Source organism: Leptosomus discolor, chromosome Z (assembly GCF_034619465.1).
Source record: "Leptosomus discolor isolate bLepDis1 chromosome Z, bLepDis1.hap2, whole genome shotgun sequence".
Classification (NCBI taxonomy): Eukaryota; Metazoa; Chordata; class Aves; order Leptosomiformes; family Leptosomidae; genus Leptosomus; species Leptosomus discolor.
Window position 1 is genome coordinate 68,140,067 of NC_141419.1, and position 14,821 is coordinate 68,154,887.

The window sequence follows — 14,821 nt, forward strand, 5'->3', positions numbered from 1 at the left end:
TCATGCATAGTCTCTGCATCATAATTTTTTAGTAGCTATTGCTTTAATATTAGCAACCCTATCAGTAACAAGGAGTACTTTTTTAATACTTCAATTAAAAGGGAAAAAGTTCCAAAGTATTAATTATGTTAGCAAAAAAAAAATATAATGGTAAAACATCACATAAATTTGTAGTCTGTTAGAAAGTGGAAGCCCCAAATTGTTAACTTATGGATACCTATTGTAGAATAGGTATGAATTGATAAAATACAGTTTTACAGCAGTTGATACATTTTATATAAAAAAGTTGAGTATGTATTTTACTGTATTAACTATATTTCACTGTTGAATGGGGTGAATCTGAATTGATCAGTTCCAAGAGGCATGTGTAGTAAGTTTCAAAATATTTTAATATGCAAAATCATATTCTGATAGGTCATCACAGACTATTAAGCAGTAACAAACAATTACTGATGCATAAATTCAGCAAAATCATAGCATGCTTCAATAGATGTAACAACCTGACTGTATTATGGACTATACACCATTAGAGCATTCAAGGTTTGGGGCTTTTTTTTTCTTGATGAATGTTGTGTTAGAAATAGAGATTGCGAAGCAAAGTGGAATTATCCACTTAAAACACTTTTGGGAAACAATGATATGTTGACCTTTCTGGATTTTGTCTTGATTACTTAATCAGTGAAGACAGATTAGTTCTAGATTATTTTTTTAACTCTTCTAATGTTTGTGTTTGATCTTGCAGAGCCCTTTGATGGAACAAACACTGCTAGAGCTGTACATGAAAAACAGAAGTTTGATATTATCAGAGCTGAATTTCTGAGGGTAAAAAATACATCTCATTTAATTTTCCAGGTCACTTTGGTTTTCAAGATAGTTATACAAATGCTAGTCATTGAACCTACCTGTTTCTGATGTCTGTGTTGCAAATATTTGCAATGTTTTCTACTATATAATTAATAGAAATTTTTTTCAGTTTTGTGGAAAACTATTTAGTAAGAGTATTTATTAATGTCTGCCATTAAGTGTCAAGCTTAAGTTGAAATGGGTGCTTGGAACAGTTTGCCCAGAGAGGCGGTGGAGGCCCCATTCCTGGAGACATTCAAGATCATGCTTGACGGTGCTTTGGGCAACCTGATCTAGCTAAAGATGTCCCTGCTCTCTGCAGAGGGCTTGGGCTAGATGACCTTTGGGGATTCCTTCCAGCTCAATGCATTCTATGATTCTAAATAGTAAACCCTTTGTCTTAGATTTTCTTGTGTGTCTAAAATTCTAGTGGTGGTAATAGGTTTAGAATTACAACTTTATCTTCATTGTTTCTTCCTACATGAATCTGACTGGTCATAAACAATGTTTATATTTCTTACTATCCCTTGTTTATAAATACCACCACCATTGGTTTTCTGCTGGTTTTGACAACTCAGTTAAGTTGGTACTTTTCTTTAGGGAGACCACTTAGAACATGAGTAGTTCAAACTGCAGCTTTCACTGTTCCAGTCAGTGGAGGAGGCAAGGACACTTTGAAGCAAGCCATTCTAAAAATCCTTGCTACCGACTCTTTTATGCTTGTCTCCTATCATGGGCATTGCATTTGGAGTTGCAGCTCAAATTCTATTTTTTTTTTTGAGATCTCTAACTATTCATAATATAGTTAGTGTGCAGAACTGGCTTCCAGCTTTAACTAGTTAGAGGACCCTGCTATGCTGTCATTGGAGGCTCCTGTTTACTCCAGTTAATCAAGTCCTTAATTCATACTGGAATGCAGAAGAAAGTTGAAATAATGTATTTTAAAGACACAATTAAGTTCTGGAAGTGTCTGAGTGTAACATACCGTATCAGGAACTTTGACATGTGTGAATTTGAGACAATTATTTTGCAGTCAGAATATCAATTTAATGCTTAGATAATGTTAACATCTCAGTTTCCACAAATACACTCTCTTGAAAGTCTGTACCTTCCTCAATAGTTCATTGCATTTTGTGTACCTTTTGGATTTTTTTCTTCCCTTAAAAGAAAATGCAACCCCCAAATCCCTCCCTTTTCAAGAAGGGGAAAAATACCTGTAGTTTTGTGGATCTTTGAGGCTTGCTGCTTACAATGGTATTTAAGTATTAATGGCAAAGATTATTTGGGCTTTTAAAACCTTGTACTTTTTTCCACAGTCCTGGCAGATATTACAAGACAGGAAAGACCTGAACTGTATATTACCTTTAAGAGCAGCCGTACAGAAAAAATAACCAACTTCTTTCACTTTCTTCTCATTGGATCCTGCTGAAACAGAGAACAGTATCAAAATCAAGAGGGAATTACCCCATGTTTTCTACGACATGTTTTTCTCTGTAAACTTTTGTTAAGAAAATGTTTATAAGAAAGATGGCATATTTTATTATTGACATTTGTTAATACAGCTGTTCACTTAAAGGTATGTTTTCTGGAAATGTTTGCATTGTTGACTTCCAGAAGAAATTCAAACAGCAAGTCACGAGAATAAATCCATTTTAAGGGAAGTATGGGAATATACTGACTTGTTGTTTCCATAATCTCTGTAATGATTAATTTAGACACATTTACCCATTTAAATGAAGACATTCAGGGCTAAACAATGTGTAAGTAATTATATCCTTAAGGCATTACGCACAATACCCAGTTCTTGATGAACAGACAGCCTGTGTGTGTTTAAGTCTGCTTAATTGCAGTAAGCACTTTTGGTCAACTTGGCGTTTTCCCGTTTTATTTCCAGTTTACATGGAACAACAAGCAACAATTTATGAAAGTTAATCTAGGTTATCATTGATAGTGTTCTGGATATCAAGTATTGTAATCTAAACTGGAATTTTCAGGCAACAGTTCTACTACAAAGGAGTTGAAATAAAAAAGGACAAATCAGTATATGTGAATGTTTCATATTCACACAGAGTAGGCAAGATACCTTTTAGTGCTTCCCTTTACATACTTGAAGTAGTAATGATGTCTGCTTGGAGGAAAAAAAAAAAAAAACACCACAAAAACCCAGGACAATGGCCAAAAAAAACCCCTCACCCCAAAAATCACGAACAAGCCAAAAAAGACACCCCACAACCCTGCCACTGCTATAATAACTTGGGCTTCTGTTTTGAATTTGTGTAAATATTAGTAAATTGGTTGGACACAGTAAATTGAATTCAATTAGGTAAACTTGAAAATTTTAGCATTTCAAAAATAAACTTGTGGACCCTTCTTCAGACCTTCTGTAGCACAATTTCTACCTGTCTTATGTTTGTTATTGAAGACCAATTAATTCTTAAAACGTTATTTACCATTGATGTCAAATTGATATTTTCATTTTTTAAAGTTTAATATTTTGTATGGTGTCCAGTGGAATAAAATTTATATATGGAAGATGCAGCTAATTTTTTGAGTTTGTATTATTTTGTACTGCATATTTAAAATATTTCATATATTTAAATAGAAAAGGAAATGCCCTATAAAGGTAAGGTGCCTGTTGCAAATAATAAACTTCTACATGGGTATTCTGCGCTGTGTCTGTGTGTGGGTAAAAGTTTCATCTATTGTCAACTCAGAGTTAAAACCCTTGTAACTGTGTAAAATAAGAAGCATTATCTCTTCTTCCGCAAATTTCTAAGTTCTAATTTATTTCAAGTTTTACAATTTAGAAGTTCTAGAAAGTGTAAACTAGTTACCTGTTGAGAGGTTACTTACTACAGACTTCATCATGATCTAGTTAATGTAAGATGTTGGCTTCCTCCTTGAAACTGCTTTCTTCTGCAATTTAAACAGTCTTTCATTTTTCATCCGTCTCTAGCAATCCATGAAAATGTTTTCCCTTCATGTGTATGTTCCCCTCACTGCCCTTGCTCTTTATAAGATGGTAGACTTGGTCTGACAGACATTCATTTTGATGTGCTCTATGTAGAATGGAAGCACAAGTTTTTAGTACAGGATGATGTCTGGGTTCAAAGATGCTCTGCAAGCCCTAGGGGAGAGAGGAGGGCTGCTCTTTTTTTTTTTTTTTAAAGGTGCTGGCTCTCTCTTTGCCTAGAAAACTTAAAACTTCCCCAATGTAGGGTAACTAAGAAGGGACATACATGTTCGATCTTGGCAAAAGTTTATTTTGGGGGAGGTGGATGTGAGGCACACAACTTCATGCATGTCTGTCTGTTATGAGTTTGCATTGCATCACCTAATGTGTCCACATACCTCACACCTTAAATTACTGCTTTATGTTTGAAACTACTTTTTCCTAATCTCTTTAAAATAGACAACTAAAAAACTTGTGGTACTTCTGTGCAACTCCGTAAAAATTCACCCACCAACTCTGTTCTTTTTAATACAAGCCAAGATCTGTAACCACAATGACCTGTGTCTTTGAAGAATCCTTTTCCGTTTTTTTTTCTCAAGTTTATGTACTTTTGTTAAGCAACATCTATAAGCAGAAATATGAAGTCTAGATGGTAGTTTTCCTCAGTTTTTTGGAGACAAGCTTTTGTCGCATCCTCTCTTAACAGAAAACTCCCCAGTAATTTACTGTGTTAGCTGTGCAAGGTGGTGTAACTTGGTTTAGCTGATAGCAAAAGAAGCTAGTGGGTAATCTGGCAAGAGCACAGAAAGTAGCCATGCTGTCACACATTAAAAAATAGTTGAAAGATCTGGAAAACAAATTTCACCAGGTGTCACATTATATTATTCTCCTGTCAAGGCAAACAAAAGCAGCACCACTTTGCATGAGTGAACGTAATGATATTTGTTAAATGATAGGCTGCAACTTTCATCAAAAAACTTCAAATAAAATAGCACAAAATAAATGTTTTGGGGAGAGTGAGTAGTAGCTGAAGTTTAACTAACTTTGGATTCAGTTCTGTGTGGTCTAAAGTTGTTTAGAGGTTTAATGACCTGGATTTTCATCTACTCTGGGCAGGTATCCAGAGCAAGAAATCCACTAAAGGCTATCATAAATCTTAGTGTTGGCATGTTTTTCCTTCTCCTCAATTTCGGAATAAAAACCTTCACACGCCTATCCCTTGGCATATACCCTAGCAGGAATAGCTTTTCTGTGAGACCTTCAATAAAAGGTGTTTTTCGTGGCTGATCAAGGCTTCAGCAACTGTGTGCAAGTTGCTAACTTCTCTGAGGCTTCTTGCTGCTTTGAAATAGAAATGCTTTAGTTCAGCTCTGTTTGTTATTTTAGGACTAGTTTTGACTGCTCATTTTGGCAATGGGTTTGCCTGTCATTTCTCACTTTATATGATGTCAGAAACTACATCTCGGATTTTAGGAAATCTCTTTAGTCCTCTAACAGTGCTTTTAATTAATGAGCTCAGAGATGCACAGAAGGACCAAATGTTAGCAAGAGCTTTCCATTCATTAACTCGTGCCAGAACTGGCATAGGTTATATACAGTGAAACTTGAAGTTTCTCTTCTAGCTCTCTTGCTCTCATTTCTTGTAAAATGTGATTGTGTAAGTGTATTCCCTGTACCTTAACATGTTCTGACAGTATGAGAAGTTATTTTTAAGAAATCCCTTACAAAGAATTCAATATAAACCAATTTTAAGACTTAGATTGAAGGATGACATGGTTATTTGGAAGAAATGGGCAGCCATGATAAGAGGATGTGGATAGGATTTGTAGATAACCTGAAGTTAGCATTTGTGAATACCATCCCAAATGCTTATTTGGAACCTGTACTTTACTTGAACTGGACTCAATTCACAGTGTATTTGGTGTTAAGTCCATCAGCGAATGTCACTCTTAATTTAATGGAGTCTTACTTGTTCTGGGTTGTCTCACGTGTATTTTGCAGTGTTTATGTTTGCCTTGTTTTCTCTAATCCTTGTGTGATTTGATATAAATCTTTCCCTCACTGATTTTACAGAGTATGGTGCTTGTAGGAAGGGCATGAAAGAATATGCTATTTTGGTCAACTTAGGGGTCAAATAAAGTTGTGAGAAGTACAAAAGGGAGAGTGCTAGGTCCGGAAATCATTTGAAGGGCTTCTGGTAAAAGGGTACTGACCTTCCTCTTGCTGTGCTGAAGACTGAATCAGAACTTGTGCAGGATATATATGCGCTTCGTATATAAGCATTTCTGGAAGATTGTAATGCTTTTGTCTTCCACGTGTAGAGAATGACAAGTCTTCTACCTTAAATTTCATTGCACTGTGTAAATGATCCCTGTGCCTATGATAAAATGTAGAGTTTAAGTCAGTATATGTTTCAAGTACACTCTGAGAAATTATGTTCTGACCTTGCAAATTGTGTACCTCTGTAGGTGGGTCAAGAGAGTAGACAAGTTTTATCTGTACATCCCATTTAGAAAATATTTTACTTGAAGGGAATCTGTCTGTAGAATTTTAATTTAGCATTGCAGAGAAAGCTTGTACTCAGAAATACCTGCTTGAATGTTTCTGTACTTAACAACGCAAGGAAGAGTTCATTGACTGATTTTGTTGCTGACTGAAGCAACACAGCCAAGCACCCACAGTCCAGGAGGTTTCTGCAGAGCATTGGTGATAACTTTTTGACACAGGTGTTGGAGGAGCCGACAAGGAGAGGTGCGCTGCTGGACCTTGTACTAACAACCGAAGGAAGACGGGTTGGGGATGTGAAGGCCCTCAGGAATCACAGACCTTGGAGGTAGGGGAGCAATTCTGGAGAAAGGAAGACTGCCTCTTGGTCAAGGAGGATTGGTTAGGGATCTTTTAGGCAAACTAGAGACCTGCAAATCCATGGGCCCTGATGGGATGCACCTGTGAGTGCTGAGGGAGCTGGTAGATGTTATTGCTAAGCCACTCTCTATCATCTTTTAAAGGTCATGGAGAATAGGAGAGGTGCCTCAGGACTGGAGGAAAGTGAATGTCACTCCAGTCTTCAAAAACGGCAAGCAGGAGGGTCTGGGTAACTACAGACCTGTCAGCCTCACCTCCATCCCTGGAAAGGCGATGGAACAGCTCATCCTGGCTGTTATCTCTAAGCATATGGAGGAAAAGAGGATTATCAGGAGTAGTCACCATGGATTCACCAAGGGGAAATCAAGCCTGGCCAACCTGATGGCCTTCTGTGGTGGCATGACTGGCTGGGTGGATGAGGGGAGAGCAGTGGATGTTGCCTACCTCGACTTCAGCAAGGCTTTTGACACTGTCTCCCATCACATCCTCATAGGGAAGCTTAGGAAGTGAGGGATAGATGAGTAGACAGTGAGGAGGATTGAGAACTGGCTGAAGGACAGAGCTCAGAGGGTTGTGATCAGTGGTGCTGAGTCTGGCTGGAGGCCTGTGACTAGTGATGTTCCCCAGGCGTCAGTAATGGGTCCAGTCTTAATATATTCAACAACCTGGATGGGGTGACAGAGTGCACCTTCAGCAAGTTTGCTGATGACAATGAACTGGGAGGAGTGGCTGACATGCCAGCAGGCTGTGCTGCCATTCAGTGAGACCTGGACAGCTGGGCAGAGAGGAACTTAAGGAGGTTCAATAACAGCCAGTGCAGGGTCCTGCACCTGGGTAGGAATAGCCCCATGCACCAGCACAGACTGGGGGTTGACCTGCTGGAGAGCAGCTCTGCAGGGAAGGACCTGGGAGTTCTGGTGGACAGAAAGTTGACCACGAGCCAGCAATGTGTCCTTGTGGCCAAGAAGGCCAGTGGTGTCCTGGAGTGCATTAAGAAGAGTGTGGCCAGCAGGTCAAGGGAGGTTATCCTCCCCCTCTGCTCTGCCCTGGTGAGGCCACATCTGCAGTACTGTGTCCAGTTCTGGGCCCCCCAGTTCAAGAGGGACAGGGAACTACTGGAGAGAGTCCAGCAGATGACTAGAAAGACAATGAGGGGACGGGAGCACCTCTCCTATGGGGAAAGGCTGAGAGACCTGAGGCTCTTTAGCCTGGAGAAGAGAAGACTGAGAGGGGACCTTATCAATACTTACAAATATCTAAAAGATGGGTGTCAAGAGGATGGAGCCAGTCTCTTTTCAGTGGTGCCCAGCAACACGACAAGGGACAATGAGCACAAAATGGAGCACAAGAATTTCCACCTCAGCATGAGGAAAAACTTTACTTTGGGGGTGACAGAGCTGCCCAGGGAGGTTGTGGAGTCTCCTTCTCTGGAGACATTCAAAACCCACCTGGACATGTTCCTGTGTGATCTGCTCTAGGTGGTCCTGCTCTGGCAGGGGGGTTGGACTAGGTGATCTCCAGAGGTCCCTTCCAACCCCTACCATTCTGTGATTTATAATCAGCTATTTATATGAAGAACAAAAAAAAAAAAGGGGGGGGGGCAGGGGTAATTAGAGTTATACTGTGCATACAGTGTTTTATACTGAAATACCTTGGAAGTTCTTTATTTATAATCAATTTCAGTGCATCTCCCCCTCTTCTAAAAATAATTTTTAGAAAGTCGTTACTTTGGCTAGTACAGTTTGGAAATATTTCCATTTTGTCTGTGAAAAGTACTGCATTTTATGTGAAATGCAGAATAATAAAGGGTGAATCTAAACCTTATGTAGTAGTGTAGTTTGTCTTTGCTTTAAATTAGAATTGGTTCAAGTCCACTCAAAGAGGAAACCTGAAATGTCCTGTGATTTAACACATCAACAGATTTGAGGGTTCAGATATATTCCATGTGTGTTGTTAAAAACTACAGTGCATCTGATACCTCTTACGGTATGGTATTAACTATTAAATGCATGTGTCCTAGGCTCATCCACTAGTAATTGTATTTGACCTCTCTAGCTCAGATGTCAGGCACTCTGAGTATGCTCAGAGGTGGACCTTGCTTTTGAACGTACTAAATGCACCTTTGTTTGGGGCTACTCTCTTTCTACTTCATCTGTGCTGTCCGCCCCAAATGCAGTAGAGGTGGCTTGGGAAGGTCTGCTGGGACCCCAGCCCCCTCCTCCCCGCTACTGCCCCATCTCTGCTGTAAAAACTCTGCTCGTCAGCAGTGGCAGGCAGGTGAAAGGGGAGAGCAGCCAGGTAGGTGGCTGTGGGTTTTGCCACGGGTCCTGCCACCCGGTTGGTGCTAGGACCCAGGGTAGCACCAGCAGCGCTGGCGCTGTAACTTCACTGCCTTCTATTTAAAGACTGCCCTGAGTCAGGAGAAGCGAGAGCTGCTGGGGATGACAGTTGCTTCAGGCAACCCTGGGGAGGACAGGGTTGGGGGTAAAAATCAGCAGTGAGGGCCTGAGCTGGGAAGGGCATGGAGGGGTACCGTGGCACCGAGTGTGACAGAGTGTCTGAGACCTCGTCCTTTGTAGAGGATGAAGAAGAAGAGGAGGAGGAGGAAGAAGAAGAAGAAGAAGAAGAAGGAGAGGAGGAGGAGGAGGCTGTGGACCCAGAGGAAGCGGAGGAGCTGACTAACAGGTACTGCCTCCCCAGGGACTCACAGCCTTGGGGGGAGCTGGCAGCTCTGTCCCAAAGCACCGTCCCTGGGGGTTGTGTGTACTGGAGCCTGGAGCTGGTTTTAGTGCCTTTCCCCCTTGCCTTCCCCAACTGCTGCAGATAAAAAAAAGGGGGAGGGGAGACACACCTGTTAATGGGGTTTTTTTTAGATGGGTCTGGCTGTAATTAAGTTTTGTGCAGTAAGCGCCTGCCCTGAGTTCCCTGAAAGCTTTTCTATATAAAGATACTCTGGCTTGCCAGCTCAAGTGGCATCTGCCTCTGCTCCTCCCTCTCTGGCTGACTTTGTCACATATCAGTCTTGAATGCTCTGTGGATTTGTTTGTCAGGGAGAAAATGGTCAGAGATTGTAATGGTGCATTGAAATTTGTTCCTTTTCATTACCCTTTCTTCCTTGCTGCTTGTCCCTCCCTCTTCAGTCTCTTCTTCCCCAGAAAAATGAAAAACTTGCTGCTACGTACTCACCACCACTGGTCACAATTTGTGTGGCTGATTTTTGGGGCGCAATGAGGAATATTTTATCACTCTGATATTTTTTTTTGTTAACTTATTTTTTTCTTCATAACTCTTACACAGAAACCATTTCTTGTCCTAATACTGCTCTCTTACAATCAGGAAAATAATGAGCGAGACAGTGGCCCGGTGCCCAGCGCGTGGCCCTGGTCCTGCACAGGATGTGGAGGCGTCTGCAACCCAATCGGCGCAGACGGACTCCTCTGGCCGTGACAGCCCTGTTGGTTTCAAAAAGAGACCGTGAGGCCCGAGAGTCCCCTGGCGCATATTGGGTTACAAGATTTCTTTTTGTCTTGAGTAAAGCCTGTCAGTTTTGGGTGGATAATATAGGAAGAACCAAAGACATTGAAGCTGACAGTTTAAGGTATTTCCAGAAAATGGGTTTTTTAAGCAATTTACTTCAAACGGTTCCCCAAACCTCAGTGCTGTGGAGCCCTCCAGCGTTTACAAACCAGTCTGGGTATATCACAGTTCAAAGTGCTTTCTGACCTTGCTGATGGTCGCTGGGAGAAAGAAGACTACAGAAGAGAGGCAAGGGGGCTCTATGCAGCCTAAGCCATCCTGAGTCCTGCAGCAACAAAATCCAAACAGGGAAATGTAGCCCAGGACTGTGGGAAAACCTCTTTGCAGAGGGAATAGAGAGCTAGTTTTCCAAAGTGAGGGGACACCCCCGGTGTGTAACGCTGCTTTTCTCCTGAGGGAGATGTTGGCTTTTCAGTCCTGTGCTGGCAGAGAGAGGGGTTATGTGCTGTTAAATTCTGCTTGCACATTGGTGCAACCCTATGAGAAAACCAGCTGAAGATGGTGGAGCAGAGCTACTCACTGCAGACAGCTACAATCACATAATCACAGAGTGGTAGATGTTGGAAGGGACCTCTGGAGATCACCTAGTCCAACCCCCCTACCAGAGCAGGACCACCTAGAGCAGATCACACAGGAACGTGTCCAGGCAGGTTTTGAACATCTCCAGAGAAGGAGACTCCACAACCTCCCTGGGCAGCCTGTTCCAGTGCTCTGTCACCCCCAAAGTAAAGTTTTTCCTCATGCTGAGGTGGAAATTCCTGTGCTCCATTTTGTGCCCGTTGCCCCTTGTCCTGTCGCTGGGAGCCACTGAAAAGGGCCTGGCCCCATCCTCTTGACACCCACCCTTTAGATATTCGTAAGTGTTGACAAAGTCCCCTCTCAGTCTTCTCCAGGCTAAAGAGCCTCAAATCTCTCAGCCTTTTCCTCATAGGAGAGATGCTCTAGTCCCTTAACGAAACTGACTCATTATTTTTTAATGGAACCTGCAATTAAATGGCTAATAATAAAACTCAAATTGTAAAACATAAGTGGGAATGGCTAACTTTTCCCTTAACAGGAGCCTCACAGTTATTTACTGCCTGTGCTGGGAGGACTACTTCTCCACAGGTGCCTGTTAGCAGCTCCCCACAGCTGGATCTTGCTTCTAGCTGACAGCCTCCGCAACGCAAACTTGGGCATTGCATCTTGCCACTTAATTAAATCACAGCAACCATTCCCTTTAGCTTTCTGTTACATTAAGCATTGCAAAGTTTGTCTCCATCCTTAACTGTCTTACTAAAATGAGAGGTCAGAGTCTACTGGAGAGGTTTTTAACAGCTATGCTCAGTGGTAACTGAGTGTGTTTAAGTCCATTTGCTTAGTTTAGTTAGGTTAAAGGAGATGTAAAATTTTGGGTTTGGCACAGATATGGTAACTGCACCAAGCGCTCAGTAATAGCTTAGTAAAGTTAAATAAAACTGACTTTTTAACTGCTTACATTTTGGTTTTGCAAATGTCAGCATTGTTGTTGAGCTTAAGGTCTTCTCCTGCGCCCAGTGCCTGGGCAGAGCTCCTGGGAGGTGCTGGCTAAGCAAGAACAGCCTGACCGAGCGCCTGGGACAGATTTACTCAAGCTGTAAGCTAATTATTTGTTGACAAAGAGGTTTTCAAGCCCTTGTTGCAAAACAGATTTTTGTGTGTGTGTGCTGTGTGTGTGCTTTGCAAACATAGCTTTAGAGGAGGTTTAACTAATATGCAAACTTGGCTGAAGACAGCGTGTCCTGGCCCCTGCTGTCATCAATTTATTTTTAACACCACCATGCTCTCTGCTGCTTTTCTCTTCCCCCTCTACATGCAGTTGCACATCACCTGGTCATGCAATGTTGCAGCAGTGGGAAATTCCCCATTTGTTCATATTTCCACCTTTCAAGCACGCTAAGTATTCACATACCTATTTTATAACAGTTATGTAGCAAGATGGCTGACCCAAGGTCAGCAAATGCCTGTGTGAAAGAAGCAGAAAAGCCCTGGTGTTCCCCGGGATACCAGCCCCTCAGCCCTGACCGACCCACTCTGCTTCCACACCCGCTGCAGCAGCCGCGGGGAGTAAAATCCCAAAAGCTACAGCAGAGCTTATGGCCTACCCCAAAATTATGATGTGTGCACATAAAAAGCAGAAAAGTTTGGGCTTCACACCTTATTACCCTTTCTAATGTAATCTTTAAATAATTTGGTTTCCTAACACAGGTTTTTATGCAAGATGAGACTAGCACGCAGCATCAGTTTCTCTAACAACTATGTGATGGGTGAGCTGCTCTGAAACAGTTCTGTTTCTTGGACCATTTCTGGCTGATTTCCTTTTGCAGTGGAAAGGTCTCTGGATGTGTCTGTCTGCAGGGCTTACACAAAAATGGCTCTGCAGACAATTTATATGCATTTCCTGGTAGCTGGTTTGCCTGGAATGGGTATAGGGCTCATTTTCTCTATTACTTTAGTTGTGACCTAAGGCCAGTAAATAGGAAGAAAGTCCTGGAGTTCTGGAATTATTTATTAATTTTTTTTTTTTTTTTTTTAATGAAGCTGTCCATCCACAGAAAGATCAGAGGTGTGTGAGCTTTAGAGCCAAGTCTAGCTTAGAATTATTGGAGAAGTGGGTGAAAGGGGAAGCACAGCGGAGAAGGGGACTGCCTGCCACCGGGGGAATGACACAGCATCCAGGAGAGTGAAGGAGTGGAATGATAGCAAATGGGATGGTAGGAAGGGGACTTCTGGGGATTTGTCTTCCCAAGGAAAAGCTTGCCAGGACGTCCTCAAAGCAGAGAAAGATGTGGGGAAAGGGTGTGTGATTTTAGTTCCTTAGAGGAGGCAGCGTCTGCCTTGAGCCAGGCTGGCAGGGCTGTTTTTGGCAGGCGCACATGTGAGGAAGGGCAGGGCAGCGGGAAGTGGAGGCTTTCCATTGCCCTGCGCACACAGTTTCAAACGTAGCGGGACGAAGCAAAAGGGCGCCGGTAGCAGCTGAACGGGGTGAAATGTTGAGGTGGGTGCATTGCAGCAGGGAGCAGTGCAGCTGGCAGCCCCACCGCGCATCCCAGTGTCCTGCTGGCAGCTGCAGCTGGGCACTCCCTGTTTTGTTTCTCTTAAGGCTTTTAGATGATAATAACAGAGCCCTTGATAAAGGTCTGCGTTGCAGTTTGGATCTAAAATAACACTCAGACTTGAAGAAGTTCCCCACTAGGTCTCAACAAAAGTGATTATATCACTGTGTAAAGGAAGCCTCCCACCCAGATTGCCACGTATGTTTGGTAGTTGTGCTCATACCACGACCTGTTCGGTGAAGAATCCAGAGTGTAGTAGCAGGGCAAACCTCTGGGGCACAGAGGTGCTGTTGTTTCTCAAGCAACATCTGAAGCTGCAACTAGCAGTGCCACGAATCCATGCCATGACCTGACGTCTGGAAAAGAGACGAGCACCGCAGAGGGTTGTGTCCCTTCCCAGATACTTGCAAGTGTTGGGGGTAGAACAGAATGTGAGAGATGGGCCCAGCTCCTGGCTCCCAGCTACTGTTAATAAAATTCAGCTTTGTAACAGAGCAAGCAGCTGTCTTACTGCTTTTAGATAATTATTCATTTGAATTTGGACAGATGCATGAGCCTCTGTGTTGCCAGAAGGGGCATCATTAACACTGAAGGAAGTTAGCAGTAAGTTAGCAAGTGAAAGGCTGGGTTCAAAATAATGACTTTCTGTAGCTCCTAATTCTCTCGCCCTGAAGAAGGGAATGGACAAGCTATAGCCCTAGGAAATGCAGAGCAATAGGCAGAGACCTCGCTGAGTGTACTGATTGCTGTAGAGGGAAAGGGGCAATGTGGTAAAGGCAGAAACTACAGGAATGTACAGAAGAAAAACACAAACACAGAAAAATAAAGTGTTTCCTCCAACGGGGAAGGCAAGCTGGCCAATACCAGTTTCTACCTCCCCTGCACTGTGGCTGCAGGGCTAGAGTAGGAGCCTTCAGGGGATGCAAAATCTTGTCAGTGCAGGCTACTGCCACAGCTTGACATCTCGGTCATTTTATCTGGGTTGTTTTCAGCTTGCGGGGTGTTATGCAGCAAACAGCAAAAAATTTTGATGATACCAGGAGTGTCAAGGTCTGATGTGAAGAGGATGAAGGGAGGCTCTGGAGGATTTTAGAAAGCTGATGTGCTGGCTGTGCTTCTCTGTGATGGTGGTCGTGTAGCACAGATGGACAGACCTCAGTCAGTGTGTCTGAACACGACAGCTCCGACAGCTGGGGAGGTGAAAACTCTTCCCTAGTATGATATATAAGGGAATGTGTGCCCAGCCTGCCGGGCTAGACTAGAAACCTGAAATCCCTGTGGAAACAGCATGGGAGTTGTAGTCAGAAGCAGAGGGCTGTGAGAAGCAGGAGGAGGCGATAAGAAAAATCTGGGGTTGAGCTATTGTGACAGGAAGCACAAAACTGGTTGTCAGTGTCCTCAAGAATTATAAAAAGTTGAGTCGACGTCCTAGCAGGGAAATAACAAACTGACAGCACCCATGCCAATACGATTTGGTGGAAAAAAGGCAGAACTGGCTTTTGTCCCAGGAGGCATTTATGGAGATGAAATATTGCAATCGTCTTTTGTG

The 14,821-nt window shown here is 42.6% G+C and overlaps 2 protein-coding genes across 6 annotated transcripts in view; both read left to right on the plus strand.

Moving 5' to 3' along the window:
• TENT2 (terminal nucleotidyltransferase 2) overlaps nt 1-3,384 on the plus strand; it is a 47,596-nt gene extending 44,212 nt beyond the window's left edge. For all 4 annotated transcript variants that reach the window (XM_086480556.1, XM_086480557.1, XM_086480558.1 and 1 more), the window contains 2 exons: nt 743-822; nt 2,160-3,384. In XM_086480556.1, the coding sequence (XP_086336682.1) occupies nt 743-822; nt 2,160-2,234 (155 nt within the window). In that variant the 3' untranslated portion in view covers nt 2,235-3,384. The remainder of the gene's footprint in view (nt 1-742; nt 823-2,159) is intronic.
• A 5,798-nt stretch (nt 3,385-9,182) lies between these two features.
• The window catches only part of CMYA5 (cardiomyopathy associated 5), a 46,426-nt gene continuing 40,787 nt past the window's right edge, over nt 9,183-14,821 (plus strand). For both annotated transcript variants that reach the window (XM_086479976.1, XM_086479975.1), the window contains exon 1: nt 9,183-9,346. In XM_086479976.1, coding sequence (XP_086336102.1) covers nt 9,183-9,346 — 164 coding nt within the window. The remainder of the gene's footprint in view (nt 9,347-14,821) is intronic.